At 43.4% G+C, this 15862-nt stretch overlaps 1 protein-coding gene across 11 annotated transcripts in view; it reads right to left on the bottom strand.

Annotated features, from left to right (window-relative positions):
• Positions 1 to 15862, bottom strand: part of ST3GAL3 (ST3 beta-galactoside alpha-2,3-sialyltransferase 3) — a gene marked incomplete at its 3' end in the record, with an annotated part of 165599 nt that overhangs the window by 96392 nt on the left and 53345 nt on the right. For 5 of the 11 annotated variants that reach the window (XM_084243587.1, XM_084243591.1, XM_084243593.1 and 2 more), the window contains exon 2: positions 6962 to 7009. The exons of the other annotated variants lie outside the window; for them this stretch is intronic. In XM_084243587.1, coding sequence (XP_084099713.1) covers positions 6962 to 7009 — 48 coding nt within the window. The remainder of the gene's footprint in view (positions 1 to 6961; positions 7010 to 15862) is intronic. 11 annotated transcript variants of the gene reach the window in all.

Genomic DNA, 15862 nt, shown 5'->3' with positions numbered 1-15862 from the left:
CATTTTGCTCATAATTCTCTGATGTAAAGGAAATTATATTTCTATAAGCACTATTTAGATACCCTAATTCCCCTCATGTTTATCTTAGCATACATACAAATGCTGTCACTTTCTACCTCCGCTCCCAAGTGTAAACAGCCCACACTGCTGTGACAGTTTCAGTATGAAGAGTGACCTCCCTGAAAGCTCTCCAAGCCAGGGCCACTCAGCCCAGAAGGAATGTCAGGGAACAGAGCTGCCCTGTGTGAGCCAGCCCTGTCACTGGCATTTCCAGGCACCAGTGAAAACCACTGCAAACTCCCATCCACCATCACTGTGCTTTGCACAGAACAGATGCTTATTAAACATCTGCTGATGCTGAGAGTGAACACTTCCCATGAAGACCAGTTGGAGGAGTATTTTTAATATCTATAAAGCTTAGCATTTTGTAAAAGTTGTGGCATTTCATATCTGAGCGTACATCTGTGCGGGACAGGCCACTGGGCAGGAAACCCCACCCCAGCAAGAGAGGTCCCGCCGCTAGCGGTCTTGAGAGGGGTCTTTGGTGCCACTCTCTGAGCCACAGTGAACTACTAAGTACAAAGGACACGGGGGTACATGGAATGAGGACCTGTCCCAACTAAAATAGGCCACTCATTGCTGAAGAAATGGCCCTGCAGAGTCTTCAATAATAGTCATGGGCTGGCGGAGACGTAAGTTATACATCAGGGTGGGTAGAGGAGATGTTGGCAGCAGTCCCCAGCGTCAGACATGCCAGACGGGGGGAAACCTGAGGGAATCACTATTTATTCTGCATCCAGTGCTGCTCTCAGGATTCTTACCTACACCCTTGATTTCATTCTTACAACTCTATAAGGTCAGCGTCTCCATTTTATAGAGGCCCAAGAAGGGAAATAACATGTCTGGCTCCTCAGCTCACATGTGGAATTGCTGGGTGGTGTTGGAGTAGTCCGGGCCTAACTCTGAAGCTTTGGGCCACACTGAGGCACTGAGGAAATGAGATGAAGCCGACCCTCATCTAAGGAGAAAGGCAGCCATGAGGGCCAGCATCCCAATCACCATCTACCTCCCACCCAGGGGCATGTCAAAGGCTCCCATGAATCCCGGGAATCTTCAGAAGCCAAGGGGGCTGGTCAAAGTGCAAACAACTCCCACATCATCTCAAGGCAGAGAAATAAATCATATCATGGGCTCAATTAATCAATGACAAACTAAAATAGGAAAAGCCATTTTATAAAATAAACACAGAAAAATTCACTGACCTAAACTAAATTAACTGACCCAGTAAAATAACTAAGAAGTTTATAAACTAAGAAGTTTATCACAAATGGGTGTATGCTGGCACAGCAAGAAGCTCCAGATGAGGGCCTCCCTGGTGGCGCAAAGTGTTTAAGGCACAACCTGTGAAGCAATCCGCAGCCACTATGGCACGAGTTCGATTCCCAGACAGCCAGGGAGCTACCCACATAGCGCAGCAGACCTCTCCTGACTCACCCACTGCTCCCCTCAGCAGTGTGCTTCCGTTGATCTGCCTTTTCTGTTCCCTGTTCTGTCTCTGGTGAATTCTCTCATCCCCCACACCTCTGGCCTGTACCCCTGCTCTTGTATGCATAAGTAAATAAATCTTAAAAAAAAGAAGCTCCAGATGAGAACCCATGACTATAAGCCCTCCACCAAGTGCAGCTCAGCTCTTCCCTATGGGACACCCGGACCCATGGAGACAGGAACCTCCTTTGGTAGGTGACATCCCATCCCCATCAGGCAAATGGTCATGCACAACTTTCCTTCTACCCTGGGAAAATAGCAGATGCCTCAAGCTGAACACGCAGTGCATTCAATTCTATACATGATACTGAGTGCGTAGAGACCATGCCAGGGTATCTTGCAAAAAGTTGCAGAAGGATTCCAAGGCACAGCTGCCAAAGGAGCAGCTGGGACAGGGACATAGAACAAAAAGGCTCAGTTACTGTTTGTATCTTTAACTTTATGGAGCGTACCACCTAGTAGAGTATGTAGGTACAAATTACTACCAGATAATCATTACATGAAACAGAGTCCCTCTCTCCAAACAGAATTAATTTATTTTTTCCTATTGTAGAAATAACAGGTTTACTATAAAAATTCAAATGAAGAAATCTTATAAAGAATTAAGTAAAAATCATTCAAAAATCCCATCATCTAAAGTTTATCACTATAAACATCTTAGTGACTAGTTTTCCACCGATCTCTCTCTCCATAGTGTTATGTGTAGATGTACATATATTATAATTTTACTTACTTGTGACCTCCATCTACATGCTGTTTGTTCCTGTCTCGTGTACTCAACAATATCCTGGACATCTTCTGTGTCAGTAAAGATACATCATCAATTCTAATTACCACACAGTATTCCACTGTATGGGTACACCATTATTTACGTGACCCTTAGGTGTCCATTAAGTGATGGACAACACTATTTCTAATTTTTTACTCTTCATTTAACAAACTAAGCACCTATTACTGTTCTAAGTACCAGCAACATAGCAGTGAACAAGAGAGACAAGGTCCCTGGCCAAAGGAAGCCTAAAGTAGGGGAGACCAACAGTTCCCAAGTAAAAAAGCAGGTAAATAAGAGTGCTGAGAAGGAATAAAGACATAGCTTCTTTTTTTTTTTTAAAGATTCATTTATTTATGCATATAAGAGGTAGGGTATAGGCCAGAGGTGTGGGAGACGAGAGGACTCACCAGAGACAGAGCGGGGAACAGAACAGGCAGACTGACTGAAATACTTGCTGAGGGGGGGCAGCGGGCAAGTCAGGGAGAGGTCTGCCTCGCCATGTGGGTTTCTCCCTGGCCGGCCGGGAACCAAACTCATGCTGCAGAGGCTGCAGACTGCTTCATAGTGCGGTGCTTCACCCCTTGAGCCACCAGGGAGGTCCCAAGACCTATCTTCTTGGTGAAGGACTGCTTGTCAAGGGAATAGACTACTTCAGATAAAGTAGCTTGGGTGCAGAGGTAACATGTGAACAGACCTGACATTAGTGCAGAGCAGGAGGTAAGAGCACTCCAGATGGAGGGAGCAGTGAGTACAAAGGCCCAGGGACCAGGTCTATTGATGAATAGCAGGGATGCCCATGTGACTTGAGGACAGTGAGGGGAAATGCAATAAAGTGTTGAGATAATTCCAGAGAAAGTGTAGTGGAAGCCACAACAAGGACCCTGCAGATCATGGAGTTTGGATGTTAGTTTAAGTGCACCATGAAGTCAATGAAGAAACTTTTGTCGGAACAAGATATGATCTGTTTTACATCTTTAATATGGTCACCACATCTGGCACTCCTTCAAACATTTCTTCTGTTCTGCAGTCTTTGTCTTCTGGGACTACAATGACACAGATTGTAAACCTTCTGGTATCGTCCCACAAGTCACTAAGCTTTGTTTAACTTTTAAATCTTTTTTCTTCTGCTGTCCGACATAAAGCTCCTATGACTTTATTTTAAAGTGCCTTGATTCTTTCCTCTGTCATCTCAGTATTGGCAAATTTGCAAGTTAAGATTTTCCTGGTTCCTTGTGTGATTAATTTTGTATTGTGTCTTGAAGATTTTAAATATTATATTATGAAACTCTAGGTCTTGCTAACATTCAATGGAAAATATTGATATCTTTGTTTTACCAGACAATCAACAAGACTGGGTTAATGTGGCAAGTTCTGACTGGCCTCGTGTGAGCTGTGGTTTCAATGCCAGCTCCATTGTCAAAGCCTATTCAAAGGCATTCCTGGTGTGTGCCTACCCTGTACCCACTGTGGGACTTAAGGGGAGGCTGCCCCTGAGTTCAGTTCTCAGAGTCTTTGGTATGCTGCTGTTATATGGTACAAAAGAAACGTGGACACCAGGGCTAATAAGAAGCAGGTTTAATGTACCGGTACTGACTCGCATCCCAAGGCTGAGCTCCATTTATACAAGTCAGGGGCTTACATACACTTTCAGCTTCTAGAAGGTTCCAGGTAGGTTTGCACTGGCAGCTGTATGGTCAGATATGATGTGGCCACACACCAAGAGGTGAGTTGTATAGCTGCATACCAAGGAGTAAGGGGTCAGTCGTCATGGGATCCCCCTCTTGGCAGTACATGGTCTAACATGAAGCAAGATTCATACCAGGGACTAAAGTGCATACCAGGAACTAAGCAAAAGGTTACTAAGCCCCCCAGGCTCCTTATTTTAGGTCACCATGCTTCACTGCTAGAATCAGGTGCACACATCCACAGCTTGGGGTTGGCCCAAGCATTCACAGCAACTTCATGGAACAGCTGTCCTGAGATTCTCTGCTTTCTTCTTGTACTTTCCCTTCTCCATCCTCTGGTCAAAAACCTCGGGATTTAGTTACACATTCTGGAATATATATTTTTTTTTAACAGCATCTTTTTTTTTTTTAAAGATTTTATTTATTTATGCATACAAGAGCTGGGGTACAGGCCAGAGGTGCGTGGAGGGGATGAGAGTATTCACCAGAGACAGAGTGGGGAACAGAACAGGCAGACTGACTGAAACACACTGCCGAGGGAAGCAGTGGGCGATTCAGGAGAGGTTTGCTGCTCCACGTGGGCTGGCCCCTGGCCGGCCAGGGATTGAACCCGTGATGCAGTGGCTGCTGTTAGCTTCACAGGTTGCATCTCAACCCCTTGCACCACCAGGGAGGCCCCTGGAATATATTTCTTGAACTGAACCCAAATCTGGGGCCAAGTAGCAGGAAGACAGAGAGAAAAAAAAAAAGCAACCAAATTTCACCTTCCCCTCTTTGGATGACAGTTCCTCTGACCAGAGGTGAGGGTTCCCCTCCTCAGTTTTAGGTGCTTGAGACCCCATAGCTGCTGTTTGAGACTCCACAGCTGCCACTGTCATTACACCAGCCTGGAGACTGGGGCACCAGGGAGGAAAAGAAAACAATCTTTGGGATATACCCATCTACCTGAGCCATAGAGGCCATTTCTCACCCCAGAGCCATAACTAGAGATCTTCTTCTGGAATTATCTGTTTGTGCCCTGGTATCCACTGCTAGATTCCTTCTGCCTTGAATGTAAGGCAGAAGATACCAGAGAAAAAGTGAGAAAGTCACAGCCAATGCAGTAGGACTTTCAATTCTGCCATCTTTCCCAATCGGATTGCTACTTATATTTTAGGCCATGTATTCTGTGCATATATCCTAGAATATATATTCATGCTGGGAATATAGCTAGGGGAGGATCTGCCAGGTTGGGGATATGTGTAGATTCAAACTTAGCTAGATTCTACCATGTTCCTCCCCAGTGGTTGAAAACAACTTATCCTCTGACCAGAAGAGACACAAAGTTTTCACTGTACCCCATATTCACCAACACTATCAGGCTTCTCAAACGTTGTGATTTTGGTAGTTGAGCTGTGGTAGCTCACTGCCACCATGCTCTGCAGTTCCCCAGGTATTAACACATCAAATACCTTCTCGTGGTATACTGACCAAGTGGATTTCCTTTTTTGTGATGTGCCTATTCAGCATTTTGCTTGTTTCTATACTGGGTTGTTTCTTGATTCCTACTGATTTTTATAGTTCTTTGCTCTGGACACAAGCCTTTCTTGCTTATTTGGGTTGTAAGTATCTTTCTTGTCACCCTGAGTTGCCTTTTCATTTCTCTTAATGGTATCTTTTGACTAACAGGAGTTCTAACTTTAATGTTGTATCACTGATAAATCTCTTCCTATATGAAGATACAAATGTAAATTTATTTAACAAGTCTATCTTAATAGATGACCTCTCCTGACTCAGCATGTTGGTGAGGGATGCTTCAAACACACAGAGCCTAAGACAGCAGGACAACAAGGTAGAGAATGGCCTTGAGAGCTGTACAGAGGTGATTGCCCTGTGCCTATTACTTCCTCTCTTCGAACATTCTGTATCTATAATCAACGATACACTATTCACCTGGCAAGATGTGTGTAAAGTTCTCAGCATGATGTTGGCACACAGTAGGCTCTCAATAAACAGTGGTAGCGGTGGTCTTTTCTGAACATCTTTCCCTTGCCTCACTACCACAACTGCCTGAACTTCAAGGCTGCTTTGTCAAACCTCACTCTCTCGCATTCAAGCACAGCAAAATGCATGAACTGCCCTCAAGAGGTCAGCAAAGTCTCCCTGTCACTCACAGGTAGCACCCACAGTGCAAGAAGCACCACCTTCAATGAAAAACAAATTGTGAAAGTCAAGTCATTCTGGGCTCCCAAAGGGAAGCAAGGCAGTAAGCTAAAGAGTCACAGTAACCTCTCTTTCTGCTCAGCACCCAGAGGCATAGCAGTGTGGAGTGGGAAGACTTCCTTTAGACAAAGGAGAGTCAAGCACCACTGAGCTTGGGAGATTTGATGTCAGGAAGGCGGGTGTGCCAATTTGAGTGGAAGTGTGTTGGTCCACATACATTCGCACAAGTGTACAGCAAAGGGCACCTCCTGGAGGAGTTGTGTTTTCAATATACAGGATGTGTGTGCAAACATGGAAAGAGGTGTATGTCCTCAGAAAGCCGTGATGTTCTCGCCAGCCTGGCACTCTGCTCGACAGCCCTGATGGTCATATACTCTAACACGCCAAGAGCTTGGGGTGTCTCAATTCCTCTCTCTGCCTCAATCGTCTGAAAAGGATATGTACACAGCAAATAGATATCCTTTTATGTGAACCTAGACCACTCTGGAAGAGGAAGGAGCACCTACTGCAGACGCCGCAGTGCAAGCTTTGAAAGCATCTGGCAAAGTCTTCAGATATTGTATCCCACTATTACTTCCTAGGTCAAGAGACCCTAGAAAAGTCTTCCCAGGATACTGAGATATTGCACTGACCTCCCCAGATGCCTTCTAACTCATTAGGCTCCACTTCAGATGTGGCCAATGTTGAGTGCTGAAAGGACGATGTGGGGGTGGGAGGGGTTGTTGGGGGTTGGGGGGTAGAGAAGGGAGATTGGTACCTGAGCCTAGTGTCTGTCCAGCGGAGTCAAAGGAAAGAACCACTGAATCTGTAACACAAGAGGACAAGTTCATTTCTTTCTCCTTATAGGAAAAATAAAATAAAATAAAATAAAATAAAATAAAATAAAATAAAATAAAAACAAGCTCCCACTAGCTCTGCCCAAATCCTCCCACAATGAAAAGTCAACTGGAGTAGACATCAGCTGCATTGACAGCCTCTGCAGGTCACACCCACCCATCCACTGGGCTTGGAGGCCCCGCCCAGCCAGCCCCCCCAAGACTCCAGCCAATGGGAAGAACATCTAGGGGCATGGATAAGCCCCAAAATTCTTCATAGGCATTTCCTGACAAATTAAAGGCAAATTTATTTCCTTTTCCTTCCTATAATGAAAATAAAACTAAAATAAAGCAAAAGAAAAACTTTCCTCCTTTATCTGGTAAAAGGCACTAACATTTCCCTTTGACTTCTCCCTTTCTTCTCCTACCCATGGCCTATTATTCTCCCTCCAAATGTGTTAAAGTAAATTAAAGGGTACACAATGGAATTTAAATAATGAAGAAGTCAAGGAGAGAAGACATATTATGCAGTCAGGGGAATGTTAGTGCACAAAACGCATGCCATGAGGACTGACACAGGTGCTACAGAAGATTCCAGAAGGGCTTGCACTTCCAACCAGTCAAATGAGAAAAGACAGTAAGCAGCTACAAGATTCAGTGCATTCATTCATTCATTCATTCTCCCTTCAGCAAGTATTTATTGGGCATCTACTATGTGCAAGATATCATACTATGACTCTGAGATTCAATAGCAAACAAAAAAAGCATGGTCTCCCTGTCATCAATCTAAGAGGAAAAGAGTTACTAAACCAAAAATTATTCAACTAAAAGCTAATTAAGTGAGAAGGAAGAGTGCTATAAAGCTTATTTTAGGAAGACCTAGTTTAGAAAGGGAATAGGTATTGGTTACGGAAAGCTTTCCTAAAGAAGTAGCACTTGAACAAATAGCAGAAGGGTAAGTAAGGGTTAAACCTGACAGGTAAGGAATGGGGGCCATTCCAGGTAGAGAGAATTCCACATGTAGAGACCTGAAGCAAGAAGGGGCTGGGTGCTTCAGGGCAAGTAGAAGACCAAAATATAAAAGCAAATACCATACAGTGATCATAAAGACATTTTCCTTGTGGTCTTAATAAAGGACGATGCTGTATGGAGTTGACTGTGCCTCCTGCAATATTTCTACAATAAGCAGTTGTGAATCTTGTCTGGCTATTTCTTAGAACATGAGCCAACACAAACTGATGGCATAACGCCAATGAACAGCTCAACAAAAGCAATTATAAGGAACAGGAAGATAATATAAGACTCAGGATAACCTAAGAGACCCCAGATGCAGAAAGGGATCATATTCAAAAGACTCACACACTACAAAAGAATGCCAGCTGGATGCAGAGCACCAGTGCCTAGAGCCACGTCCTTCAGACCTAGAAGTCCAACACAATGGTTAGTACAACACAGAGTCATAAATAACATCCATCCCCACTGCTAGACTAAGGCGGACACTCTATCTGCTGTATTCACTACTTTATTACCAGCATAACACCTGGCACGCAATCACTCTTTGCTGAGTAATAGTGCCTAGAGAAATGAATGGACCACAAATCCTTCAGGCAATCCTTCATAAATATTTTTCTCACAGCAAGTGTTTGCTAAGAACAGGATGGTGAGAGCTAGAGAATATGATTTTGGATCAGGATCCAGAGGCAGAAATTCTGTACCTCCGGTTAAAGGGAGTCCCTATGCTTTGAAACCCACTGAGTAAGGGGTATGGTTGACTTTTTTTTTTTTTATACAAAAATGTATTAGGACAACAGGACACTTCACTGAACACACAAGTGACCATACTATCTCATATAAGATACAAGCAAAATCTCACTCTTATAAATTCTTTATCAACATTTCTTACATGTGTCTCCTCTCAATCCTATTACCCTTTGAGAATAGAAATCTCTCTCTTTCTCTGAAAGAGCCTAATATAGGCTTAATTCACATACTATAAATTCACTCATTTTAAGGGTACTGTTCAATGACTTTTTAGAAAATGCCCAGAGCTCTGCAACCATTGCCATATGCAGTATTATATTTCCATTACCCAAAAAAGATACCTTGTGTCCATTTTTAGTTACACCCTATCATGGCCTCTAGTCCCAGACAACCCCTAATTTACTTCCCCTCTCCATAGATTTGAATTTTCTGAATATCTGCCTTTTTTCTTTTCTTTTCTCTTCTTTTTTGCTGGTACTGTTCTATTAGCCCCCTAACCAGATGCCTGCCTGCAACTTAGTCCACTTCCACCATCCTTTACATTGCTGTATAGTTTTTCTAAAGAATACATCTGACTATGTCTTTGCTTTTGATTAAAATCTTTCAGTGGCTTCCTGTAATCTGTATGAGAAATCCAAACTCTGTCATTCAAAGTTTTCATCACTTTGCCTAATATGCCACCTTTAATTTACCTCATGTTCCAGATATTCCAAACTACTTCCATTTCCCCAAAGAGATAGGAGTCTTTGTGTCTTCAGATAGCAGACATAGTGTTGCCTGTTTGGATAAACAATTCCCACTGTTTCATTAAGACCCAACTCCATCATCCCTCTTCTGGAAGCTTCTCTGATCAATTCTGCTTACTTCTTAGGCTGCCACTGATGCTCTGGTGGCATTTACTATACTGCATTACAATTTTTTTTTAAAGATTTATTTATTTATTTATACAAGCACAGGGTATAGTCAGAAACACAGGACGGTGAGAGAATTCACCAGAGCCAAAGCAGGGAGCAGAACAGGCAGATTATGAAATACACTGCTGAGGGGAGCAGCAGGCGGCAGAAGAGGTCTGCGCGCCATGTGGGACCCTCGCCCGGCGGCTGGGGATCAAACCAGCACTACAGAGGCTGCAGGCAGCTTCACAAGCCAGCACTCAACAGCTGCGCCACCAGGGAGGCCCTGCAATGCAATTTTTTTTTTTTTTACTTCTCTTTTTCTCTTATTAAACTACACGTTCCTTTTAGGACAAGGAATATCTATTATTTTGAACTTTGCATGCTAGTGCAGTAGCCAACACACGGAAAGTGGGCAAGCTGTTTATTAAAGGAATAAATTAGTAACGTCCTTGCTTCCTTTCAAGGGTGCTGTTATGTGAGTGATATTTTAGAGAGTTGGGGCAGGGGTAGGGGGATGCATTCTATGTATAGATTCTCATCATTTCAAGTCAACCTTGATTTGTCCTTGTATATAGAAACTTCAGAAGTTGAAGCCTGGCTTCATCCTAGGCAGATAAAATCATTCCCACAAATCAGAACAGGGGAAATAAGAAAAGTGCCCAAGGAGCTTTCTAGGTGAGAGATCACATTCCCCTGGAGATTAGGAAGGGCATTCTAAGGCGCTGACTGCCTAGATGAGCAACAATAAAAACAGCATCTCAAATTTCTATTGTAGTTGACAAGTATTTTTCCAATTGCAATTTACCTTCTTTGTATTCACAAGCAATTCTGAAATAATTTCTTTTAAATTTCTTAATCTGAATGAAAAGAAAAAAGGCTAAGAGTATAACTAAAAACTAAAACTTAAATAAGTCCAAAAGGGGAAAAAAAAAAAGAAACCTAAATGTCAGCCAAGCTGACATTTCTGGGTGAAATACTTATAGATGATGTTTATTTTCTGTGTTTTTGTAATATTTCCGCAGTGAACATATATTACTTGTATCACCGAAGACAAAAACCAAAGTTAAAAAAGGAATTCTCTAATCCAGCTCTAGGATTTTCTCAGCAGAATCAATACAAAAGGAAGGAAGGCTCTTGATTGTCTTCATTACTCACTGTTCATGATGAAAGCTGTTCAGCTTTTCCCTTTAGTTACTGCAGTCACTTTATATTTCATACTTCAACTACATTAATTCCTACACAGACTGGGACTTTTTTTTTCTTTTATCTTCTTTCCTTCCCACAAAGATTATCAAGTGCCTAGTGGTGCCAGGCTCTGTGCTATTATAGATAGCAGAGATAGGAAGCCAAACAAGAGACAGCTTTTGCCTTCTAGCCAAAGAAGACAGACAAGTTAATAGGCACTTAAAATAAAAATAAAGTATGATAAGGGTAAGCAAGGGGTAAGCACCAGAGGACAGTCTGACTGGAAAGAAAAAGTGAGCGTTTTTGCAAGCAGTGTCTGCAGTGGTGGTGGGGTGTTCCCTGGGGCACATGGTTGTAAACTGCAGAAGACTCTAGCAAGAGGGTAGACGTTTCAGGAGTAAATTAGCAACATAATCATGTTTTATGTAAGTTTTGATAGATTTGGCTTTGCACTTTAAGGCACAGCCTGGAGAATCAGCTTGGCCATTCATTATTTGTGTTTACTCCAAAGGATGTAAGACCATTTTAGTTATAAACCACTTTGACAGGTCAAGGGAAAATTCAGTATTCAACAAATTGAGAAGTTTGTTTTGTAAGAAACAGAGGGAGAATATCCAGACTGCTCCTTCTTAGGCTAACAAATGGGTCATTTTTATTTCAAGCAGCCCGGGCTCCAGCTGTTCCTGGCTCCCAGGCCAGAGACAGCCATGTGGTATGCTGCAAGAGTGCCCCGACAGAATTCCAGACCAAAGTGGAGAGCAGCATTGCTGCACGTGACTTTCTTCAATGAGGAAATCTAGAATTTACTGGAAATCTTTTATTATGGTCAGATGTTTCCTGTGTCTGGCTTCTCAGGTGGATAAAAGGTATACAACAAGAGTATTAAGAATAGGGCTCAGTCTCTCCAGCCACTGGACAGGCTTCCAAAACTCAGATTATGCAGTGAACCAGCTACACCTTCGCTACTACCTGTTGGGGCACACGCTCAACACCTCTCTTTGCCATCTACCAGGTGGCAGCCCTAGAAGTGCAAGAATAAATTTGAAAAGAAATTGTTCCCTCAAGGAGTACGCAACCTACCACAAATAAAAATCCTGATGAAACTAAGCATTCTATAGGTAACAATACTGCGTTGCATACTTGAAGTTTGCTAAGAGAGATCTTAAATGTTCTCACCACTCACATAAGTAAAAAAGCATATCTGTGTGAGGTGATAGAAATGCTAACTTACTACAGTAACCATTTCACAATCCTAAATACATACTGCAAACCATTATGTTGTATACCTTAAACTTACACAATGCTGTCTGTCAATCACATCTAAATAAAGCTGGGAGGGGGAAGCTAAGAGCTGGAAATAAGAGTAATTAAAGGAGATATTGCACTGGTCAATAACAATATAGCAATGAGGCAATACTACACAAGGTGCTTCAGGAAGGCTTTTCTGACCCAGGCTGAAACCTGAAGACAAAAGTCAGCTAAGAAAAGAGCAAGAGTAAGAATAGGCCCAGTCAGAAGGAAAAGCAGGACGAACACCCTTAGGAGTGGGGAGAAGGCCTGTGCTGCTGGAGCACAGAGTAGGGCAAACTCAAGCAAGGTGGGAAACTGAGGCAAAAGCCAGACAAGGCCCATGTGTGTAGGCAGCTTGTGGTGGAGGCCACAGAAAGATGCCTGCATTGTATTTCAATAGTAGTGAGACACTCCTGCTTAAAACCAGGTGAGTAACGTGATCACATTTATATTTTTTAACATAAATTTTGACTGCTGTTTGTAAATTGACTATTCTAACAACAGAATAAAAGTAGGTTGGGGAGAGACTGAAGGCGGGAGACTGATAAGGAGGAGAATGCAACATTTCAGATAAGAGGTGATGGTGGCCTGAACCAAGACAGTGGCAACAGAGAAAAAAGGATGGATGCTAAAAATGGTTAAAAGGGAAAATCGACAGGACTAGCGACTAGCAGGACATAATTACCAGATTCTGAAGAAAAACTGTATCAACATTTGGGCTTAGGAAAACAGATGCTAAGTGTTTTTGCTTAGGAGTGGCCTTCATTTCAACCCGCCTCTCCTCTGATGAGTGGCCCTCAGATGGGGCAAGGGAAGGGAATCAACAGACTTATCATCCAGTCATCTATAAAGAAGACAGACTCCAGCTTTTGGAAACTTGAATTGGGAGGTAGAAAGAATTGGGGCTATTGGTCACAAGCAGAGGAAGGTAGGACAGGGAGGGAGGAAAGTAAGGAGGGAGGGAGGAAGGGTGGGGATGGAGAGGTTATCGGCTGACCTGGGTGCTAAGCCCTGGGCCCCACAATGATGTCAGAGCATCAGAATAAAGAGCCACAACCCTGAAGTTGAACACAAGACAGCTTGAAGAGCTTGAAAAGCTACTTTAAGTCCAGAATGTTCTTCCAGTGCCAGTCTCTGTGGATCATCTTTCCATCAGATCTTCGAGTTTATTTTTTCCTCAATTCCCTGATATTTGACCTATAAATGAGATTCTCTCTTTCGTGACTCTTGCCATCTTACGCTGTCTATAGTTGGAGTGGGCTGACTTCCTCTCTCTCCCAGTGCTCAGGTGTAATACTCGGGCGCAGGCACTCTCTGCCTTCCTAATGACAGGATCTGAGTAACGGACCTCATCCAGGCTGAATCTTCTTCCAGCACAACTCACCTCACAGGGTCTGAGTCGCAGAAGTATAAGGCCCTGCCTGCACTGGGCCTCATCTATGTTCTCCACCCAAACTTATGACAGAGCCCTCGACTTTGGGGATTTCTTGGTCCAACAGCAGAATTGATACTTTAATGGTCACAAGGCTACCTGTGCGTTGTTCTAGTTTCTCCATTGTTTAAATTTTGGAGGGAGAACCTCTAGTCTTAGCCCCTCAGTTTCTTCCCTCTAGCTTTAATTTCAAGCAAACAAAACCTAAGTAAATAAGATTCTGAAGACAGAGTGGGGGGAAAGTTTGAACACAGAATAAAATATAGACATTAATTTAAGGGGATGTGGTGCTATCTCCAACAATGAGGTATATAGGGGAAAAAAATCAGTGAAAATACAGAGGCAAAGGGAGACAGAGGAAGCGAGAAGAGTTAAGAATCAACTACAGGAAGGAGTATCCAAACGTGGTAAAGAGGTGAAAGAAGCTGATGGTAGAAACGATCCGGCAGAATTATTCACTGGGAAGGCATTTGTAACTTTAGTGGGAAAAATTTCTGTACAATGATCAGATTGCATAGACTCAGCTGTGAATGACTAAGTGAATAGTCATTTTTGATATAGCAGACTTATTTCAAGAAGTTTCTCCCCAGATTTATTTCATTAATTTAACTTACCAAATATATAGAGAGTTCTTACAAAGCTCAAAAGGCAGAATGAAAAGATTAGATATCGTTCCGGACATGGAAGTGTTTATGAACCATTGGAAGGATAATATAAATACATGAATAAACATATTACACGCCTCTGGAGAAGTGACTTTAGGAGTTGGGATGCAAGAGGGAGAGTTTTTGCTGGGAGAACCTGGGGAGTCGTGGTGCGGATATTTGAGCTGGTATAAGTCAACCTTAGAAGACAGGCTATGCTGATAGGGTGGGAACAGCTGAGGAAAAGCACTGAAGCATGAAAACTGAGGGGTGTGTGGTTTCAGGAAGGTAAAATCATACCTAATTAATATATTAGGGTTTCTTTCAGGAGGTAAAAATACATGTGACTAAAAGGGAACTAGTCAATACATCTGTTTAGACTTTCAAAAAAGGCTTTGACACATCAAAGACTATTTTTAAAAAGTGAGTCACTATGAAATTGAGGAAGAAACTGCTATGTCATCCAGGAGACAAAAGGCACTTGGCTGTGGATCAGGGGCAGGCCACCCCCCAGGGCATCAGCACACACAGGGAGACCAGGAAGTCTGGGAGTAGCCTCTGCCCTCTAGAGGGTGGGGGAAGGAAGGGTGGCACCTTACAAACACCTGTGTGTGCAACAGAAGAAGCTGGAATAAAAATGAAATTAAGCATATGCTGAAACTGGCAAGTGTGATGTTGGCATGAGGTTTGGAACTTCAGGGGCAGAGGAAAGTTTGGCCCTGGGGACTCAGGAAAAGGAGACAAAAGGCAAGAACAACAACAACAAAAAGGCAATATTGTCAAGCACTAATTAGGGCACAACCTGAAATTGACAGATCATTGTGATTAGCCAGCCACTGAGTCCAAAAGCAGAAGCTGAGAGACAAGTGGGCAGATTTGGTCAGAGCTGGGTATTAGTGGGACATTTTCAGGACAAGGGGATAAAGGAATTGAGTTCCTATTGAAAGAACCCAGCCTGGGTGGGAAGGGCTGGAAGGGAAATCAGCAAGGGGCTAAATACTGAAAGAACAGGCAGCAAGGCCAAAGTGGCCAATGGCAGGGAAGGTGGCAGAGGGTGAGAGGTCTGAGTCTGGCTGCCCCAGTCCTAATCATGGCTCCAGCATAGTCTCCCCTGAATGACTTTGAGTAAACTGCCTGATCTACTGAGCCTTGGTTTTTTTTTTTTTTAAAGATTTATTTATTTATTTATACAAGCACTGGGTACAGTCAGAAGCGCGGGAGGGTGAGAGAATTCACCAGAGCCAGAGCGGGGAGCAGAGCAGGCAGAAGGACCGAAGTACACTGCTGAGGGGAGCAGCGGGCGGCAGGAGAGGTCTGCGCACCATGTGGGACCCTCCTCCAGTGGCCGGGAAGCAGCCGGGGATCGAACCAGCGCTGCAGAGGCTGCGGGCAGCTTCGCAACCCAACGCTCAACTGCTGCGCCACCGGGGAGGCCCAGCCTTGGTTTTCTTATCAATAACTAAGATACTACAAGTCCAAAATCTCTACTCTGAATCCTTTGAAATTATAAGTATTGGAAGTTGGGGCCTCCCTGGTGGTGCAAAGGGTTAAGACGCAGCCTGTGAAGCTGTCAGTAGCCTCTGCAGCATGAGTTTGATCCCCGGCCAGGGAGCAACCCACATGGCACAGCAGACC

The sequence above is a fragment of the Talpa europaea genome, assembly GCF_964194135.1.
Source record: "Talpa europaea genome assembly, chromosome: 9".
NCBI classification, from domain to species: Eukaryota; Metazoa; Chordata; class Mammalia; order Eulipotyphla; family Talpidae; genus Talpa; species Talpa europaea.
The sequence above is the reverse complement of the archived record's forward strand: the minus strand, read 5'-3'. Positions and strand labels throughout refer to the sequence as shown.